Source organism: Sardina pilchardus, chromosome 9 (genome assembly GCF_963854185.1).
Source record: "Sardina pilchardus chromosome 9, fSarPil1.1, whole genome shotgun sequence".
Taxonomy (NCBI): domain Eukaryota; kingdom Metazoa; phylum Chordata; class Actinopteri; order Clupeiformes; family Clupeidae; genus Sardina; species Sardina pilchardus.
Window position 1 is genome coordinate 24,123,321 of NC_085002.1, and position 21,098 is coordinate 24,144,418.

General features: G+C 43.3%; 1 protein-coding gene across 2 annotated transcripts; it reads left to right on the forward strand.

Annotated features, from left to right (window-relative positions):
* Positions 1-2,604: 2,604 nt before the first annotated feature.
* slc16a1a (solute carrier family 16 member 1a) lies at positions 2,605-18,359 on the forward strand. 2 transcript variants are annotated; one of them, XM_062545060.1, is made up of 5 exons: positions 2,605-2,681; positions 10,835-11,103; positions 15,785-15,928; positions 16,118-16,900; positions 17,261-18,359. In XM_062545060.1, the coding sequence occupies exons 2-5, from the start codon at positions 10,887-10,889 to the stop codon at positions 17,494-17,496; spliced, it is 1,380 nt and encodes a 459-aa protein (XP_062401044.1). In that variant the 5' UTR covers positions 2,605-2,681; positions 10,835-10,886; the 3' UTR covers positions 17,497-18,359. The 2 variants fall into 2 exon arrangements, with proteins under 2 accessions (XP_062401044.1, XP_062401045.1); XM_062545061.1 differs by lacking the exon at positions 2,605-2,681 and adding an exon at positions 8,698-8,818.
* The last annotated feature ends 2,739 nt before the right edge of the window (positions 18,360-21,098 follow it).

Consider the following 21,098-nt stretch of genomic DNA (forward strand, 5'->3'; position numbering starts at 1 on the left):
CTGTTGATTAGACCGCACTCTTTATATTCAATCCCTGGCGCTCAGTGGGATTTGGTGAGAACCTTGCCTGTTCGGAGGCAGATAAATCTAATGTTTCCTTTCGAGTGTGTGTCTTAGGCCCCCGAACCTCTGATCTATGTTTCTGTGCTTGGAATTGACCCCTTGCGGATAAAGTGCTCTAAATTGCCTCTTTGATATATGGCCAGCCCTTGTTACCGCGTTCCCTCCTGTCAATTTTCTTGGTTGCTCCCAAGGTCGGCTCCCTCTTCCACTCAGAAAAAGCAGAAGGGCTCTTAGGCCACCATCCGACGCCAATCCAGCATGGCCCTCCCCACTATTTCCCCCCCCTCTCTCTCTTTCTCTCTCTCTCTCTCTCTCTCTCTCTCTCTCTCTCTCTCTGTCTCTCTCTCTTTCACTCTCTCAATCTCTCTCTCTTTTTGTTCCTCTCCCTCCCTCTTTCTCTCTCTTCCCCTTTTCTCTTTCTCTGTCTCACTGGTCCCCTCAAACGTGAACTATGGCAGTGACAAGAATCGCTTCGGGACATGCGGGAACAGATGAGGGAAAACCACATGCAGGTGACAGGCCTGTCCAAAGTAAGAAATATGTCCAGGGTAAATGTGTTGGGAAATGGCGGGAGCAGGGGGAATGCAAACCACCTTCATCTCATATTATGCCTCAGCCGTGAACTACACAAGAGTGCTTTTACATACACACACGAACACCCACCCACCCACACACACACACACACACACACACACACACATACATACATACATATATACAGTATATATATATATATATATATATATACATACACTCACCATGAGACTATGCTTATATTAACCAGTAGTCCTCAACCATTATGGCCCCTAAGTGTTTAGAATCAGAAGCACATTTACACATGTGCATGGGAAGTCGTGCCAGAATTCTAGAATGTCTAGACAGTATTGCATACATTGCTTGAAATAGCTAGCTTTTGAATCACCATGCATGCCTAAAATTAGGCCTCAAATGGTGTTTTGCATAGCTGTACTCACATGTAAAAGCCTATCTTGTCAATCTGTCAAGTGCCACAATAGCACACATGAGATACAGAGGCCAATGAGTGGGGCGGGAGGGAGATTGCACATTCATGTTCCCCTTTGAACCCCCACCTACTTGCGTGCACCCCCGGGGCTAAACATAGCTGCACTTCCTGGTGCACTGTATCCAGCCAAGTTCAACAATGAGGCGCCCATGCAGGAGGAAGGCAAAGACTGCACAAAAGTCATCTTCGCTTTGTTGGACAGGTGTTTGTTTTGTCAGGTGTTGTTTTGACTCACACACACGTATGGAAAGGCACAGCCATACGCCTCCACAGATCCTGCTTGTGTGTGTAGTTGGGGCCCCCCGCAACAATGAGGAGCCCTATGAAAACTTTTAAAGGGTTGTGACGAAAGCCCCTCGCTGTTACTGTACTTTTCCATCAATGAAGGGGTTGGGTTGTTTGTTGTGTTTCATGGTAGACAATACTTCATCACTCAAAACAGCAAACTAAGGGTATTTTATTTTGACTCACTAATAGCGTGTACATGATATAAGAGAGGTCACTCATTTGCCAAACTGCAAAACTCCCATTATTTATTTACCATTATCCAAAGAAACATGCAACTCAAAATGCAATTGTTATCAGTATTCACCCTGGGGAAAGAAGCCATGGCAACTTATTCCACATTTGCCTGAAGAGTACTATAGACTACGGTCACTCTGGATTTAAATGAACTAGCCTTGATGTGTCCAGAAATAATTATTCATACTTTAATCAAAACATGCAATAAAAACTAGCAATCACAAACCAGTACCCCCCCGCCCCCCCCACCCCCCACCACCACCACCACACACACACAATTGCATTTCTATGGAGCCCAGAAGGTGTCATTGCAATTGAATATACTGTATTTTCTCATATTGAGAGAATGTGCGCTCATCTAACTAAATTGTTTGCTCGTTTTACTAAATTGTTGTTTCATTTTATGAGATTGTGCTCTCAATTATAGTAAATGGTGTGTCCAAAACAAAATAACCAACTATGGGGTTTTGGAGTGTTTAAGAGAGTCAGTTAGTGAGAATTAATTAACAAATCATTGTCTTCAATTCTTCAACATCAATTGTGTCTCGTCAATCGATAGGTGTTGCTTCTCCAGTCTCAACACACAGACTGATGTGTCCGACACATCCTGTGTTAATTAACCACAGCCTCCCATATATTGTCATTTTACATTGACAGCAATAGTTAGTAAGACTCATTACCACCTAGTGCATTGCAAATGTTACACAGTTGACATTTACCTTTCATACCCACGTGAATTTGTTCCAAGACAGGGAGAACACTTAGGCTATTTTTTTCATGAGTTATCTGCCAGTGATTCATCTACCTGAGAGCAAGTTAGTCCTCACCTCAAGCGGCAAGAGTTAAGACTCCATAGCCGATGCTTTGCCCAGAGTTTGCCCTTATTCCCTGGGCTAAAATCCCTTTTTCTGAACCTCTCAGAGGGATTGCTAAATCAACACTCCCCGCCTCACAACAGAAATTACATGTTGCAACTGCCAGTGGTGAATGAGGAAGTCGTATTTGATCAAATGATATCACCTGAAATAAATGTCTCTACTTGATCGGGGTGGGACGAGAGAAACGACACCAAGTAAGGCAACACAAGTGGTCTCAGCCAGAGACTGCAGACGTTAAGTTGGTTTATAGCTTTCACAGGTTTCTGTCTGTGGCTGATATGAGAGGGACTGTAAGGGAGATGGGTTTGTTAGATGGGGCATAAGTGCACCTTGTGACTGTCTTGTCAACTTGTCAATGTTAACCTTTTCACTTAGTCACTCACTCGCTGTGGAGATGAAACTTTTTTATTATGCTATGGGGAAATAAGTTTTAGCATTTGTCTGTCATGACAAAACTTTAGCATTCTACTTTGAAATCTGTATTTACACATGTATCCCTACAGTAGTGAGCTCCTAATAGCAGTTTCACAACATCAGCAGCAACTGTGCAGCACATCAGCACTGTAGCATTGATCCGTTTACTTTTATCTGTGTTCAAGCTGTGATTAAACAGACACTATGAAGCATTTTCATGTGGGCACTTCTCCTGTGTGTGTTTGAGGTAATTAAGTGTCTTGACTTGTGTCCTCAAGAGGTTTGCTGTCCTCTTGTGACATCAAAAGACAGGAAGTCAGAGCACCCTGCTTCCCACTACTTTGCTGTCATTGAAAAACATTGCACAAGCCATGATGAAGGCATAGGCGTAAGTTTCCTATGTTAGCAGTACATGATGTCTTAAGTACAGTGCATGGAAATTCACTGTACTGTTCTTCCTAGGCTTCTTCTTCTTATTCCGCTTTGTAATGTAGGTCTTCTATAGAGAGCTGCTATGTATTTTTCAACTTTTGTAACTTTCATACTTTATAAAACTATACATTAAAAACTATTACATTGTTCCCCGTAAACTTATTGGGCTGATTACATCACAATAGGCCATTAAGCAATTAGAATCCTGTGCCAGGTGTTCAGGCCACCTACAACAACTGCCTCTCTCAGGTTTTGAGCATAAAATCTGGCTCTCTTAAGACTATATATCCTGTTCAACTGTCAACAATTAGCCAAGCAACAGCCTAGAAACCGCTTGAGCTACTATGGCAACCACCGCAACTACTCTAGCAACACCCTAGTAGCCATCTTATTTACCCTAGTAACAGAATAGCAACCACCACTACAATGTCAAACTAGCAACCACCATAGCAACCACTGTATTTTGCATAGCAAACACCAAATGCACCTTAACAACAATCTAGTAAATATCTTAATTACCCTAGTAACAACCTAGAAATTACCACTATAATGGCAACCTAGTAACCAACATGATTACCATGGCAACTACGATAGCAACTGCCTTATTTCACATATCAACTACCATTTGATCCCTAGCAACAACCTAGCAACCATCTAAATTATCCAAGCTACAATCTAGAAACCACCACTATAATGTCAACATAGCAACCAACATGATTACCTGAGCGACCACCATAGCAACTACTTTATTTTGCACGGCAACACCCTAGCAACAACGAAGCAACCACCACTACAATGTTAACCAAGCAACCAACTTTATTACCCTAGCAACCAGTATAGGCCACTTTATTTGGCATAACAAATCATATGTACCCAAGTAACAACATTATAACTCTCTGCATTATCTGTTTTTCCTCTATATGATATTTGATCATATTTGTTTGCATTTTCATTCACTGGCAATTCCTTGGAATTTCTAGTTAAGGTACTGAAATTACGGGATATTGACAATCGTATCAGTTACTGGCATGGCATACTAATGGTATTAAGTGTAATTAGGTAGGCCTATCTGTGATGTGTAGGTCCACTCACAGGCGACCCAACCTCACCTGATTTTCACCCGACCATGACTCAAACAGCTACAAGGCTATTATCATGATTATTAATGATAGTATGATTTTTAAACCATATTGGGTTGTGTCAGCGTCATTTTGCACAGTCATTTCACATGACTGATGTTTTCTTAACAACTTGTTTTTGATCAGGAGGCTCCTTCACATATGAATTGGATATAAACTGAAAATATTTTTGTTCTGCAGATTACTGTTATTCTGTCATTGCTTTTTGGGGGTGGCAAAAAAACATTTCTATCAATGAAGCAGAACATGCAAACACTTCAGCTCAAAGTGAGCTAAGAAATGAGATTTCACACTATTCCCAGTGCCCCTATATAGGTCAGGCAGCTTATCTCTCTCTTTCTCTCTCTCTCTCCCTCTCTCTCTCTTTCGCTCCCACTCTCTCCTTCCCCTTCCTCTACCCACAGACATTCTCCATTTCCTCTACTTTTCCACTTATTCATCCTCCCCTCTTACACTTTCTCTCATCTTGTATCCTACCAAGTTTAGACCTACCCTCTTTCTGTTTCTCTCTCCAACAGTCTCCCTATTTCTCCCTCTCATCTCATCTCAATCTCTCTCTCTCTCTCTGTGTGTTTTCTTGCACTAGTGGCTTAGGAATGGGTAGTTTTGCCTTGAATGCCTTCATTGATTGCTCTTTTTTAGGAGCCTAGCATTGAACTCATTTGCATAGGGCAGGCAGGCATGACAAGCCAAATCGCAAAGCTCTGCAAAAGTCCCTCAGCTTTTCTGTCTGTGTGTGTCCATGCATGTGTGTGTGTGTGTGTGTGTGTGTGTGTGTGTGTGTGTGTGTGTGTGTGTTTGCATGTGTGTGTGTGTGTGTGTGTGTGTGTGTGTGTGTGTGTGTGTGTGTCTGTGTGTCTGTGTGTGTGTGTGTGTGTGTTTTCTGTCTGTGTCTCAGATTGTCCCTTTAATGACAGAACCTGCAATAATATTGAGCTGTGGAGCCCAAACCGAGAGGGTTCTTGATCACTGTGGTCATCTCACCACCACCGTTGACCTGCAGCGGCCCACTTTTGCCTTCAGCATGGCATTATTTTTATTGGCCAGCTAAACGATTTCTTCAGTCTCATTTTGAACTATATTGCTGGGATAGCTCCTTTTTTTTTTTTTTGCAAAACCACTGAGCTGTAGAAGATGTATTTAAAAGAGGTGATTAAGCAAGGAGAGAGACTTGCAGAGTGGAGGGATTAATTAGGTATTGCACGACAATACAGTGGTAGGTAAGTGTGTGTGTTCCAAGCAACCCCGCATTGATTACCTCTGCAGGTGTCATGGCTGGCCATCTGTGACCAGTAGCAGGCTAATTGGCTTTCGTAACACAGTTGCCCTCTCACCCCTCCCCACTTCAAATAATGAAGCGCTCCGGGCCGAGACGTACTGGGGTCACGGGCACAAGCCACTGGTGACACTAAACAATTGCAGCTGACATTTTACTTTACCTAGGAAATTCTATTTGGAGGAGCGCAGATGGAGGACAAAGGTCTATTATTATCTGCAAACATCTCAAACGTGTAATCCGTATTTGCTGACTGTCCGGAAATGGGATTCACCACCTCACCCCACCCCACCCCACCCCACCCCTTCCAACCCTGTGCACTTGTTTAATGGAACTTATTTTCAGAGTTCTACTATTGCCTTGGCAAGCGATTCCTCAATCTGACATGAAACGCTTTTTGAAACAAAATAGGCTCAATCTGCCATGGAACTCCCTTAACTGATGACAAAAAAGGGGGCATTGAAAATTTAGAAGTGTAGGTGTACAGGGCTATTGGTATTAGGTGGTTATCAGCAGGTCCATAACCCGAGCAGTTTTGACATTATGGGGGGAAAATGATCTTAGGCCAGCATAATACAATATTAGTGAGATAAATGACGGCAGCATTGGCAGGGCTCCAAAGCTCACAGTCTGAACAGGGTCTTCGAGGAATATCGGTTGCAGCGAGATGCCTGCTCTGAACACTGGCCAACAGGAAGCAGCCCCTGGATGGACATCCTTGAAAAGTTCAAAACAATCACTGCCATTCACATGGCCAGCAACTGTGGGATTTCTAAGCATGATAATATCCACAGATCCTATTATTTTTCACAGCTTATATCATGGTATAGCAAAAGAAAAACGCGGACATGAAAATCTCAAGGCATAACAGGCTCAGCGGCAAGGGAAATCAAAGCGTCATTTCAAGGTCCATTTTTCACATAGCTGAACTAATCATATCTAATCCCACTAATAATGCAGTGCACATTACCGTCAAACTTCCTTAGTGGAGGGTCTTCAGCCCAGCTCTCTGCGCCACCTAGAGGTCATGCATACTGAAGCACATATTCCTGTAGACTTCTCTCTCACTCTCTTTCTCTCTCTCTCTCTCTAGCTCTCTCTTTCTCTCTTTCAAGAGTCTTAGTAGAATGCCTTTCCTTATCTATAGGACCAAGAGACCTCTAATTAGAGGGTATGTTTTTTCAGCATTAGTCCATTCTTTATTCACTAATTGCAACAGTTTCAAGCGAATAAAACGCCCCACATCCACAGGGTTAACGCTCACTGGAGGAACTCACAGCCATTATGGCGACATGCCATGTAACACGTAGGCTGAGGAAATCCAAAGATCCTGAAATAGGTTGTGATATCAGCCTCTCCAAGTGGGCCTTTAATTGGTCTCACAGTGGTGGTGTGAGATTTGATTTTATGCACAGCGAACAATGGCTTTTCACCAGTGCTTTTTTTCTTTTTTTTCATTTGGCCCCTTGGAAGAATCAGAGAGCAACATGCTGGTACGAGAATACCTTTTCTAAATTTTAGCCAATACTCTTGGTCGGATGGATGCTTGCCTTATCTTTTTCATTGGTGTTTGAGGCGTTGTCTAGAGATACTTGTTTGGAATAGGAATGGGTTTCATTATGGGTAATTGGACATATATTAGTCATTTCTCATTTTGTGTGTGTGTGAGAGAGAGAACAAGCACATATGCCTAGTTATTTCCAGCAGTCGTGAGAGCAGTTTAAGTCAGTGTCTCTGTCAATTAATCACACAGTTTAATTTGAGTTCTGCCATATTATATAAATGCTTTCATATGTTCAGTCATCTACAAAAGCAGTCCATCTGAGGAGTAGGCTTGAACAGATGGTCAAATATCGTACACAAGTTTTATAAAAAAAAAAAAAAAAATGGCTTTTTGAAAAACGTGGGAATGATCTGCTTCTAGGCACGTATCGCTCCACAGCAACTGGCTTTGAGACACACCTGCACCAGATCTGACGCTGGTCTGTCCGAGAGCCGCCTGCCTTTGGACTTTGAGTGTTGCTCTCACTCTCCCTGCACAGTGCACTGCTGTGTACGTGGGGACCGTCGGGTGGGGACCATCACATCCTGCCTTTGGAGACCCATGAAGAGCGCTTAACAAAAGCCACAATAACAAACAAACAAAAGAGGGTCCGAGCCGATACGCACTCCTGCCGTTGTGCCACGGATGGGAGCGCGGGCTGATTGCCGGTCTCCGTTGGGGATGTTTAGGGATAACCTCATGCTCCTGCCCTTTCCTCTCCCGCCGGAATAGAACCCACGGGGGACCATCAGAAGGGGGCCTCTCCTAGGCTTCACCTGTGATGCGATCAAAACACCTTGGGCCCTAATATCCCAGCAGGCTTCCAGAACAATGGCGTCTGCTCTGCCGGCGCCGGATGTTTAATGGCCACGACACCTAATAGCCCATCATGTTTATTATAGGAGAAATTAATTAGCCAATCAGTGGGCCACAAACACGTTATCTCTGAGGCCCCAGATGGCCACTCGTATCCTCGGGCAGGAGGCTCCGCGCTGGGCCGTGCACGGAGGTAAAAACAAAGGCTCTGGAGGGAGGAGGCTGGGGGACAATCAGTGGGCAAGGCAAGCACAGCTCAGGGAGCCAATAAGAGGCCAATCTGACCCCGCCAGTGCACTTGTCCCCTTGCACTCGCCTCCCCCCCCTGTACGCGCCCAACCGGGACCACTGACGGAGAGGTGAATAAAACTTAAGCAGGCTCTCAGCTCCGGGGGAGGTAATGTGTCAGGTTTCTGGCGTGTGAGTGTTCTGTGAGCCTGGCCACTGTGGCTGGTATTGACCTGTGGACGGCGGCTCCTGGATTCCAGCAGACCCCCCCGCCCTCCCTCCCCTCTCTCGTGGGCTCCGCTCCTCTCCTCTCCTGTCTTGGACTACCACCAAAAGGGCTGAAAACATATCTGAAGGGCTTACGTTTCTTCACCTTGGCAGTTATCTGCTGCTGCTGCTGCTGCTGCTGCTTCCGAGTGACATGCTGCACTGAGGTGCTACCGTGTGCCCACCAGCCCAAGCTCCTTTAGAGCCATCGCTAAGGTAGGACACATGAGAGCCTGGAGACTGTCTCTGCATCCATATCTAAGAGTGCTTGACCCATCAAAAAGCACCGCTGGTTGCACCTGTTTGTAAGATGTAAGCTCTTTTTTCATATTTCTTTATCTTTATAAGTTTTTTTTTTCCTCTTCTAAGGTTCTATCATGCTTGAATCTTCAGAGAGAATTTTTAAACACAGCTCTTCACTTTTTGCGCCTCCTTCTTTTCTGAAGGACTTGACTTACATGCGCTCACATGATCTCCTGGTGAGATAGCATGACGTGCTTGCAGCGTGTCTGTGGCGACAGCCAGGCCTCTCGCTGTTCCTCTGATCCCTCACAATCATCCCGCCCAAGCCCGCTACACAAATCCGTACGTGTGAGGCACAGGGCTTAGCGGACGAGACCGCAATAGCATTATATTGGTATAAGACATAGCGACACATCTCTTTTTTTTCACATCCGTTAATCCCTCGAGGCCCCTCTGAGTCACATTTCCATTTAGAAGGGCATATTCACTGTGGATGCCTCATCCCTGGTCCTCCAAAGGTGTATCCTCTCTGACTCAGTACACGACGTTGAGAGGGTGACTGTACTCCACCTATAACATGGTGTTGATTGAAACAACCTGGTGAACATGGTGGGGATTCTAGAATGCCCGTACTCTTCTGTATGTGGTGTCATGTGCCTGGTTTGCCACTATCTGCCTGCATACACAAGTTGTTGCCTGTTGTGTCCCCTTTCCATTTCTGTACAAAATGTTCACCACTCAAGGAGTGTTTTTTGGTCCTTGATAGTAGATGTTTTCTGATGAATAAGGTACTGAATCTCTGATTTATAAGGTTTTGAAACCTTGATTAGATCAGTTACTGCTGGTAGTTTAAAGTCCAGTTTACATATGTTATTCACATTCTGCACCGTGCTGTAATGAAGAACAAATTCATCTTTGTAATTCCTCTTGAACAAATATCTTGTTATTTATGTTTTAAGCCCGGGTCCTTGAGGCAGTGGACTTAGATGTGTGAGCTGCATTAATGTAAGTGAACTGAAAACTGGCTTCAAAGCCTCAAGGTTTGCACTTAGGTGTCAACAGATGAACATGACCTTTCATCCGGCTCTCTGCAGTGTATTAGCCCGGCATCAGAAAGGCAGAGGGCTGTGGAGCTGGAGCTGGGATGAATGTTGTGATAGGTCAGAGAAAGCTATATGCACTCAGTACAGTGTTTTCACGGTCTGAATTACTTCTACAATCTTTAGGCAACAAACGTTACGTTTTTGCTAATCTTGTGATGTTCCAGCGGCTTTGATGAAGTATAATGAAGACAGACGTCTGTAGAAAAACAGCCACTATTTTGCAACGTTTTGAAATACTATCAGTAGTTTAAATTGATGATGCTACCTGTATTGTAACATTACTCTTAATGGCATGATTAGTGTCATCATAGCTCTGTAGCCTTCAAAGATATACTTTTCAGATCATCCTATTTGCCTCTGTTTGTGATGGCGTTTACTTCAGAAACTGCACTGCAATTCATTTATTTGTGTAGTAGAAGTTGCCATAGATTGTCCTGTTTCTCCTGGAGCATCCTGAGCAATAAGGTTGCATAACCTTTAGATATTGTTCCTGTAGTCAATGCTGGAAATATATGGCAAATGCTGTTGTCAACTGGAAACCAAGCACAGTGAGCACAGTGTAAAATACATCCTTGGCTTTCTACCTTAACAGTTGAGAGGTAACATGCATATCACACACAGGACTGGAAGGAAGTTATTTGCTCTGAGAAGTGTGCTAAGCATATTCTGACTTCTTCAAGATTAAGATTTTGGTTTTGGTTGCCCCTTTCCCTTTCATAAATTTTTTTGTTGTTTATTTGTTTATGTTACAGGAACCCACTTTTTTATTTTTCTTCATGTGATCTCACTGGAATGGAAATAGGTCTATTCCTCTCTCTATCTTTCTATCTCATTATCTTTTTTCTGCATTTGAAACCAATATGTCTGTGTTTCTGTGTCCCTGCAGATCTACCTTGCTTCGTTCGTGTGTGAGAAGTGAGAACTGCTGCTGAAGAGCCATGGCACCTGCCGTAGGTGGACCAGTTGGGTACACCCCTCCCGAGGGAGGCTGGGGCTGGATGGTCGTGGTCGGGGCCTTCATCTCCATTGGCTTCTCTTACTCCTTCCCTAAGTCCATCACCGTCTTCTTCAAGGAGATTGAGGTCATCTTCAACGTCAGCAGCTCCCAAGTGTCTTGGATCTCGTCCATCATGCTGGCCGTTATGTACGCAGGAGGTCAGTTAGTATCAGCACGGCGGGCCTACACATTTCTTTTATGCATTTTTTCAGTAAGAAATTCGGGTGAAGAGTATCTGGGGCATTCACAACGAGATGCTTTGCTGCACGAAATGGTGTGCCCTGTGAAAGCATATCATATGCCCCAATCATAATAATGTTGCTCTTGATGTTCTATAAGAAACCCCTGTCAGGGCAGCAGAGCCCTTACAGTACAACCATCCTTACTTTCCCTACCGTATGGTGCCCCTGCCTATCCACGATATTCCGCAGCCAACAATGGGGGTCGCCATGACACCGAGACGGTTTTCTATTTCCGGCGAAGCTGCATTGTATCTGTTTTAACGTGACTGTTTACGGTGCTTAACATATCATAACGCATATAAAAGTCAACTTTTCTATTTTATATCGGTTATATGTGATGCAGTATATACATGCTGAGGGCAGAATTGTCAACATTTCGAAAGAAATCTTAGTTGAGGCATAACCTAGTTTGCTATGGAGAACGCACATGTTAACAGAATGAACGGAAGTTGAAAACAGTATCGTAACCATCGCAACGATACATATTTCCGGGTTAAGGAAAGAGGTGGATAAACACTCTTGTTTTAAGGAAAAGGCTGCAACATGGTGTATCACATTTATTTGAGCTGTAATGGCCCCTAATATACTTTCTTTTTTCCAGTTTAGAGACTCCAGTGAATTGACGGAGGTGGAAGTGAGTTTTAGCTTCAGCAATAGGGTTAACACGACTGGCTGTTGAGTTTTCCAGCCATTTAGAAATTCAGTCTCTAATATCTAATATTCTTTGTGACTCATACCACTGTTCTGTTTCTTTTCCACAGGATTAAGTCATCTCGGCACAGCGTGTTAGTGTGTTTTGAAGCCGTCGGTCATGAAGCGGCCATTGTTTTTCCCCTTTCTTGAGAGAGTGTTCCTCCTCTTTGTGCCAGATTTCACATTAACGGGTCTATCAAGCTTTGTTTCCCCTCCGCCTCGAACATCCCACTGCTCCCAATCTTGGGCAGCACAGTGGAGACGTGGTGTACAAGATGGAGATTAAGCACATTGTCTCACATGAAATGGCTTGAATGAAATAGATGCCATTAAACCAAATGCGACGGGCCATTAGGTGAGTTGGCAGCTCTTGCCCACGTATTGAAATGCTGCTATCAGCGGGCAACATTATCTTTCCCCCGGGTCTGTGTTTGGGCCTCCTCCTCGGTCTCCCTTTTCACGCAGTGATGGGTGTCAGATGTTTGCTCTGGGAATGTTGAAAGAGATAACGAGCTTCCTCTCAAAAGAACATTGGACTTTCTTTTCAGTTCGTTATAGAGCATGTTTTGTACAAGACAGAGAGGTTTGTACCAGTTACGTCAACTTGATTCTCTATCCACTTCAGCTCTTAAAGCTCGGGAGGAATTTTGCAATACTAACAGTAACATGTAGTTTACTAAACAAATCCCTCAAACTGCTTCCTGTTTTGATATGGTGACATATTTACAACTGACATACTTCAAACAAGAACACCTCCCCTTATGTTACAACTTTCACTAAACCACTGGCCTCATAGACTTTGCCCAATGGTCGCATGTTGCTGGATTAATGCTGATTATTGTTCAGTGATGAAGGATTGAATGGCTATAGAATTCAGCCGCGTCATGGGCGACAGGTCAATAGATCAGGCCCGCGGTCTAGCAAGCTTTTTCCCAGTATTCCCTTCTCTGTGTGTGGCAACTGCTTAGTTCACGTCTCTCCATGTGACAAGTAGCCCACTGCGTGATTAGCACATGATTAGACCACAAGCCTCGAACACTGCGCGCCACGCACAGAACCAGAGCAAACTTCAGGCAGAGACTCCGATCGCCTGTCTGAGCATGCAGTGCGGGATGACATATGGTACGCCATCCATATGAAATCAAAGTCAATCATGCGTGCTAAGCACACACCATGTGGTTATTTCAGGAATGTGTCCTAATCAGTTTGTCATCTTGTCTTGTCTCGTTTAGCATGATACCTGTTTTCACAGCAGGATACAGGGGTCACTCACTTTTCCTGCCAACTGTTTCCTTTCAGCAGACTGTGTAGTGTCCCTTCATCCACTATCTCACTCGACGCAGTCTTCAACTAACAGACATTTTCATCAAGCACACACCTATTGATCCACATTTCCTTATTTTCCCCGGGCGGTGTCTCTCAAGTGATGTCCATTGTATTCTTTATTTCCTTGTTTAGAAGGGAAAGTGGAACTCTCTGCTGATATTTCCTTTGGCTATTTGTAAGTGTACCAATGCTCCATCTTGCTACCCTGTAGCAAATGAGAGTGGACGGCCCCTAAGCAAAATCTGTCCAACTTTATTTGTCTCTCTTCCGAGATGTGTTGAGTGTATGGCGGAGAGGCTAAGGCATCTTGAGATACTTGAGTTAATGAATCCTCGCCGCCATCTAGGTTGTTATCCAATGGGTAGTCTTCAAAGAGGGCTCTGCTTCAAACCATGCATAGCCCTGTGTTACCATCTCCTCATAGTACTTGTGCTTAATTAACATGCATATCTAACCAGCCCATTGAGTTTAATTTGGAGGAACTTCAAGTAATTTAGTGATAACAGACTTTGTTTAGCTGGGGAAAAAAACACTCACAGAATTGCCTCTTTAGATTCAGAGAGGGACTCTTTTCTGCTTTTTTTTCAATGCGTGAGTTAGCAGACTAAAAACCTTTCACAATTCCCTGACTCAGAATTCTATAGCGAAAGTGCACATAAAAGTCCTCTAAAGCTCATTAAGTGTCATTAGGTTGTTCAGTTCCTCATTAGCAGCACGAACATGCTTCCTCGCATGTTCCTGAGCGCTCCTTCCTGCCCCAGAGATTGAATCCCCCCCAAAGGGGAAAACAAAGGAGTTCATTGTAGGGGCAAACCTGAGGACGTGCTACTCTCCATATGCCCCTCTACAAGCTTCTACTGCCTCCTTATGCTAGGATTAACACTTGGTCCAGTTACTGTGATGAACAAGGGTGACCATATAACAGCAAGTATACAGACTTTGACATCTTCATCTAAAGTTACCTTAATGTAACTGTTAAGTTTCCATATTGAATAGACACATTCCCATTCCCCAGAAGATGTACCCCATAGACCTGGAAACTTCTCTCTCTCTCTCTCTCTTTCTTTCTCTCTCTTTCTCTCTCTCTTCTCCCCCTCCCTCCCTCTCTCGCTAGCTCACTCTTGCCATATGCATTGACTTGATATACTCAAAAAAGAAGGGAAATGTAGTTTTATGATTCAATGTTTCAATATTTTATTTCCCCCCCAACCATAATGATTTGTAGGCTGCCCATGCTAACGCATAATCCATTTGTGCTGAGACAGAATGACTTATCTGAGTCATATCTCAATACCCAGCATATGTCTGGCTCACTCCGACCATACCCACATAAACAATCTGCCATCATTAATTTTGCAACATATCATCATGACCACCATCCACTCCATGACCGTCCAGCCCATTCAGTTATTCAACCTGAGGAAGTGTGAATGTGACCAGCAATCCCTCAACTGTCCATTAATTCTCATGAGGTCTGACTCCGAACTATTCAAACCATGCAGCCAATTTTGCTTTTGACACAAACTTGTTCAGGCGGGAATGAAACTGCCTTTGCATGCTAGCCTGTTTTACAGTCAAGAGACCGCTCTTATCTCAAATGTCCCATCAAATCATCACTGCATACCATGCTGATGTGTCAGCACTTTATGCGTACTGGGACTATATAGTGGATACCGTACAAAAATAACATACTGTATGTATGCAGTTGCTTGAATTAAATTTGAGGCCTCTTGAAAAATGCCTTGAATTTGACTAATGTCCATTACTAGCATAGGGTTCTCCATAGAGACCTCTTCCATTGTTCTTCCCCTGATTCATCTTATAGACTCTGATAAGGAGGCTAGTTATTGAACTCACTGCAAAGCGGAGATAGTGAATTCATTCTCCATACATTATAGCAATCAGCAACGCAGTCCCACACATGCAAATGTATTTCCAAGATTGATATCACAATGACACTCAGGATTACCCTCCCACTTTGTGAAACACATTTGCTGGGGGCATCAAATTCTGAGAAATTGCTGCAGTGCAGCAGCAAAAGATTTTCATTGCAGAAATTACAAGAATTCAACCAAGGCGCCATCTCACGGCTGCAGCTATGGGTCCCTCTAGTGGCCAAATGTATTAATGTTTCTCTGGTTGCATTCTTTGAGTGTCTGTAGAAGTCAGTGACTGATTGGTGTCATATTGACTTGGAGACAGGAAACAATCCCGTAGTGCTTTGAGCACAATGCTGGAACACTCTTTGAACATTCCACCAGTCCACTACAGTCTACACACACACACACACACACATACTACACCACCGCTCAAAGCCAATTTGGTGTCATATTGACACACCTGGTATGTGTTTCGACTGTCAAAAAAAGAAGGGAAACCCAAGCATAAGGACAGAACACGCACACGCACGCACGCACTCACACACACACACACACACACACACACACACACACACACACCAACTGCGCTAAGTACTGTGGCACAATTTGTTTACATCATTTTTCATCACATGATTGGACATGTATTTAACACATGACAGATGCTGACCTTAATCTGATATGTGTTAACCACCTCTCAGGTCCTGTCAGCAGTATCCTGGTGAATAAATATGGGAGCCGGCCCATCATGATGGCAGGCGGGTGCCTCGCCGGTATCGGCCTGATCTCTGCCTCCTTCTGTGACACAGTGGAGGGCTTGTATTTCTGTGTAGGAGTGATAGGAGGTATGATGATTTGTTACAAAAACAAAAACTTTACAGTATATTCCATTTTAGTGCATTCATTTTGTTTGTTTCAGAAGAAATTTGCATTACGTCTGTGTTGAAATTCAAAATATTTCATAACTGTGTGCTGAAATGAGATGATGAAATGAGGAGTATGCATTTTAATTGTATCCCTGTGTGACCCTCCAGGTCTAGGGTTGGCGTTTAATCTGAATCCAGCTCTCACCATGATTGGCAAATACTTCTACAAAAAGAGGCCCATTGCCAATGGCATTGCCATGGCGGGAAGCCCAGTCTTCCTCTCCACACTAGCTCCTCTCAACACCTGGTTCTTTGACCACTTTGGATGGAGGGGCAGTTTCCGGATCCTGGGTGGAATGTTGCTGAACTGCTGTGTGGCCGGTGCCCTGATGCGGCCAATCGGGCCCAAGCCTCAGCCCCCAGAGAAGGCCAGCAACAGCACAGAGAGCACCTCGCTGGTCCAGAAGATCAACGGCTTCATCGACTTGTCGCTGTTCAAGCACCGAGGCTTCCTCCTCTACCTCTTGGGCAACGTGGTCATGTTCTTCGGCCTTTTCTCACCCCTCGTATTCCTCAGCAACTACGCCAAGAGCAAGGACATCCCCAAGGACAAGGCCGCTTTCCTCCTGTCAATTCTGGCCTTTGTGGACATGGTGGCCCGGCCCACCATGGGTATCGTAGCCAACACCAAGTGGGTGCGGCCCAGGGTGCAGTACTTCTATGCTGCCTCAGCGCTCTTGAATGGGATCTGCCATGTGCTGGCACCCCAGTCTGTCGACTACACCGGTTTTATCATCTACGCCTTGTTCTTCGGCTTTGCGTTCGGATGGCTCAGCTCGGTGCTCTTTGAGACACTCATGGACCTGGTGGGCGCCCAGCGGTTCTCCAGTGCTGTCGGACTGGTGACCATCATAGAGTGCGGGCCTGTGCTACTTGGCCCTCCCTTGCTTGGTGAGACTTGTAATATTGAATGCGCAGCAGTATTTCATATGAATGCTTTCAGAATGTGAAACTATTGGCATGGTTTATTAAAGACCAGGGATGGATAGTAGCAGCATCAGTCACCAGCCAAATGCTGGTAAAATGTGAGAGTGGCTGGTAGATTTCAGACACAAAGTCATATTTTAACATTGAGTGGCTGGTTAATTTGACCAGAAATCTGCTATTGGCTGATACATTTTCACATTTTCAAATTTTAATTTCCACCCCTGTTAAAGACGCAACATATTCGCAAAGCATTCAGACCAACATATGTTGGGCTATATTTGTAAAACTACTGTTTCATTATGTTTGTTTTTTTGTGTTTAACAGGGAGATTCAATGACATCTACCATGACTACAAATACACATACTATGGCTGTGGAATCATTCTGATTATAGCAAGCGTGATCCTGTTTGTAGTCATGGGGATCAACTACAGGTTGCTGGATAAGGAAGCCAAAGAGGAAGCCAAGAAAGCCAAACTGGAGGTTGAGCCCAAGGACAATGGGGCCAGAGAGCGGGGCCGAACGGACGAGGATGGCAAAACCGCTGAGGATGCTGTCTAATGGATTCTGACAGCCACATGTGGGACGTTACGGTGGAAAGCCAGCGGGAGAGATGAAAACACTCTGCAGTGAAACTTCACAGCAGCTGTCTCCTTTAGAATTGATGAATTTGTTGTGATTTTGCTTCTTTTTTCTTACCTTCACCATTTAAGTGTCAGTTGCAAATAATATTGGTAATTCTACTGATTGCCACCTCCTGAAGTTAACTCAGGCCTGAGGTAAGGAAGGTAAATTAAGTGTAAAGATGTATTTACTACCATATTTGCCAAATGACAAGAGGACATACCTCTGACCTCACAGATCATCAGTAAGATTTGTTTCTATTTTGCCAAAACATCACCTCGTTTCGTATTGAATGTAGGCCTACTAACAACATTAAAAGACAATACAACACAAAAAAAAAATGTTTGATGTATGAACAAAGTGATGTTAGAATAATCAGAATAATAACTTTTTCATTAGCCTGATGCCACATTCCTTGTTACTTGTGTGAATTCTTACATTTCTTTAAAGATTTTGTTATACCACCCTGATATTTCACTGTCTGAAAAGTGTTTTAGAACAGTTTGTATGGCTGAGCTAGGCCTATACTGTAGGTTAAATGGTTAAATGTCAGCTTTGTTTTCTTCAGTCTGTGTTAGAATTTCAACATGATAGGTTATTTAAATTATATGCAATCAAATTAATAACCAACCACTGGAAGTGCAGGGATACAAATCTATAACTCTGAGTAGTTAAACTCATGTTCTTTGTCGACGAGGGCTATGCTATGTTATGATGACTGCACATAATGGACGTAGACCCAGCTACTATGAGAATAATGTTTTGAAAAAATATCATTGACTGTATGAATAAAGAACTTGACACGGTTTTACTATTTTTAACATGGGTGATTGTTTAACTTTGAAATGATTACTCTAGCCTAGGCTACGACAGACTAGCAACAATTAATGGTGGATACAACATATCCTTATTAGGCTACTTACCATTATCTAGGATACATTTTATTTCGAAAGGTTCCACTAGTTCTAGCATGCCTCCCCTCCGTTCCCCTCTCAAATTTGAAGAGTAGGCGGCGCGTGCAGGGCTGAAAATAATCCGTTACGTTACAAGTCACAATTTAAGACGGTTGAAGTCAGGTCACCTGAATGTTGAATTGTTAACTTACTGAAGCTATTACTTTAACGTTAGTTATCCGAAAACTAACCTACACGCATATCTAAGGTAAGGTTAGTTTGGAAAGTTAATGTTGGACTTGTTGTTAGGTTTATCTGGAGTTCACAATTGATAGGTAGCAGCTAGCAGCTAGCAGCTAGCTGCTAGTGCTGGCAGCTACCTTCTACTGTAACGTTATGTGCCGTTAGCTAACGTTAACGTTCACATTAGCCAAATTGCACGTCTTGTGATATAACAACGTTATTGTGTAGTTATCATTTGGCTCTAACGTTTGGTGTTGTAGAATAATTTACTTACAACATTGTGTTGACTGTTTGCTAATCCAACTTCAACTGAGAGATGGAGAAGGAGCGAGGTTTTAACTTCAGACTGCTGGTAGCACCACCAAGAAGCAAAAACATTGCAGGACAGGTTTCTGCAGTCAAGCCTCAAGATATTTTTGAAGACGCTGGCAGCTGCGGTTTTGAGAAGGTAGCAACAGATAGTTTCTTGCCAGTAGGCGACTGTTGACGTTAACTTGAGTTAAGTTAGCTATTTCTAATGCTAACTAACGTTATTCTTATATTTATTATGTGATAACATGCAAAGCTGACATTAGCTATCACAAGTGCATTATGCATAACATGAAGTTTGACCCTACTGTGTGTTGTGTAATTTAACAGTAGTCATAAGTAATTTCCTAAAGTAAGGTTATATATCACTTAAGTTAACGATATAAGCCTGCTTGTTGAATACCGGTATTTTGTTATGTTTTTAAGGGCTTCAACAAATGTTTTGAGAATGAGCCAAACATGCCATTTGCTAGCAATGGTATGGCTGTGAAGTTGCCTATGAAACCAAATAGAACAGGTAAGAGGAGACTAAACTTATAATGGCTATGGCTATGGCTATGGCTATGGTTATTTAGCAGACGCCTTTGTCCAAAGCGACATACAAATAAATAGCAATACAAATTAAATAACAGTGAACAATTACAAAAAAGGGAGAATAGCAATATTATCAATACAACAATCATTTAAGCACTAATCTAATGAGAAATAAAACAATGAAATGACAAAAGCAATCAAATAAGTCACTCAGTTAATTATCTAATAACAATAACTATAGCAAGGTATGGCTAAATTTAAGGACAATAGCAGAATAAATGTAAAATTTTAACAATGGACAAATTATAACAAAACAAAACTATTATACAAACCATAACACATAACAAACACTCAAAAGACTAAGTGCATATTAAACAAATATGCCTTAAGACCCCTCTTAAAAGATCCAAAACTGTTGCTTGAACGGAGAGCACTGGGCAACTCATTCCACCAACACGGAACCACTGAAGAATAGGATCTACAGATTGACCTAGCATGTATGGTTTGTCGACATAACAGACGCTCCTCAGAAGATCGCAATGGGCGGTTGGGAATGTACATCTTCATCAAAGAACTGAAGTAGCTAGGAGCAGATCCAGTCAGTGTCCTATAGGCCAGAGTGAGAGATTTCAATTTAATTCTGGCTACTATAGGGAGCCAGTGGAGAGTAACTAGGAGAGGGGTTACATGTGTCCTCTTTGGCTGATTGAAGACCAGTCGTGCTGCAGCATTCTGAATCAACTGTAGTGGTCTTAATACGCAAGCAGGTAGGCCAGCTAACAGGGAATTACAGTAGTCCAGCTTGGAGATAACCATTGCCTGTACAAGAAGCTGAGTGGAATCTTGTGTCAGATAAGGTCTGATCTTCCTAATGTTGTACAGGGTATACCGACATGACTTTGCAATTGAGGCAACATGCTCAGAGAAAGTAAGTTGGTCATCAATTATGACACCCAAGTTACGTGCCGATCTAGTTGGAGTCAATGAGGATGAATCAAGCTGGATGTTCATCTGTTGGGGAATGGCTGTTTTTGCTGGAAACACCAAGAGCTCAGTTTTGGAAAGATTAAGCTGAAGGTGCTGATCCTTCATCCAGATTGAAATATCCTTCAGGCATGCAGAGATCCGATGGGAAACACTAGAGTCCTCAGGTGGGAAGGATAGGAAAAGTTGAGTGTCGTCCGCATAGCAATGATATTCAAATCCATGAGAGCGAATAATCCCACCTAAAGAAGTGGTGTAAATAGAGAAGAGGAGGGGCCCTAATACTGATCCTTGAGGGACTCCTGTAGTGAGGTCATGAGACTTTGATATCTGTCCCTGCCAAGACACGCTAAAAGAACGCCCTTTAAGGTAAGATTTGAACCAGTCAAGAGCTTTCCCAGAAATTCCCAGTTCATATAGTGTAGAAAGGAGAATGTCATGGTTAACCGTATCAAAGGCTGCAGATAAATCTAACAGAATTAACACTGATGACTGAGCAGAGGACTTAGCTACTCTCAATGCTTCAGTCACAGATAGAAGAGCAGTTTCAGTAGAATGACCACTCTTGAAACCAGA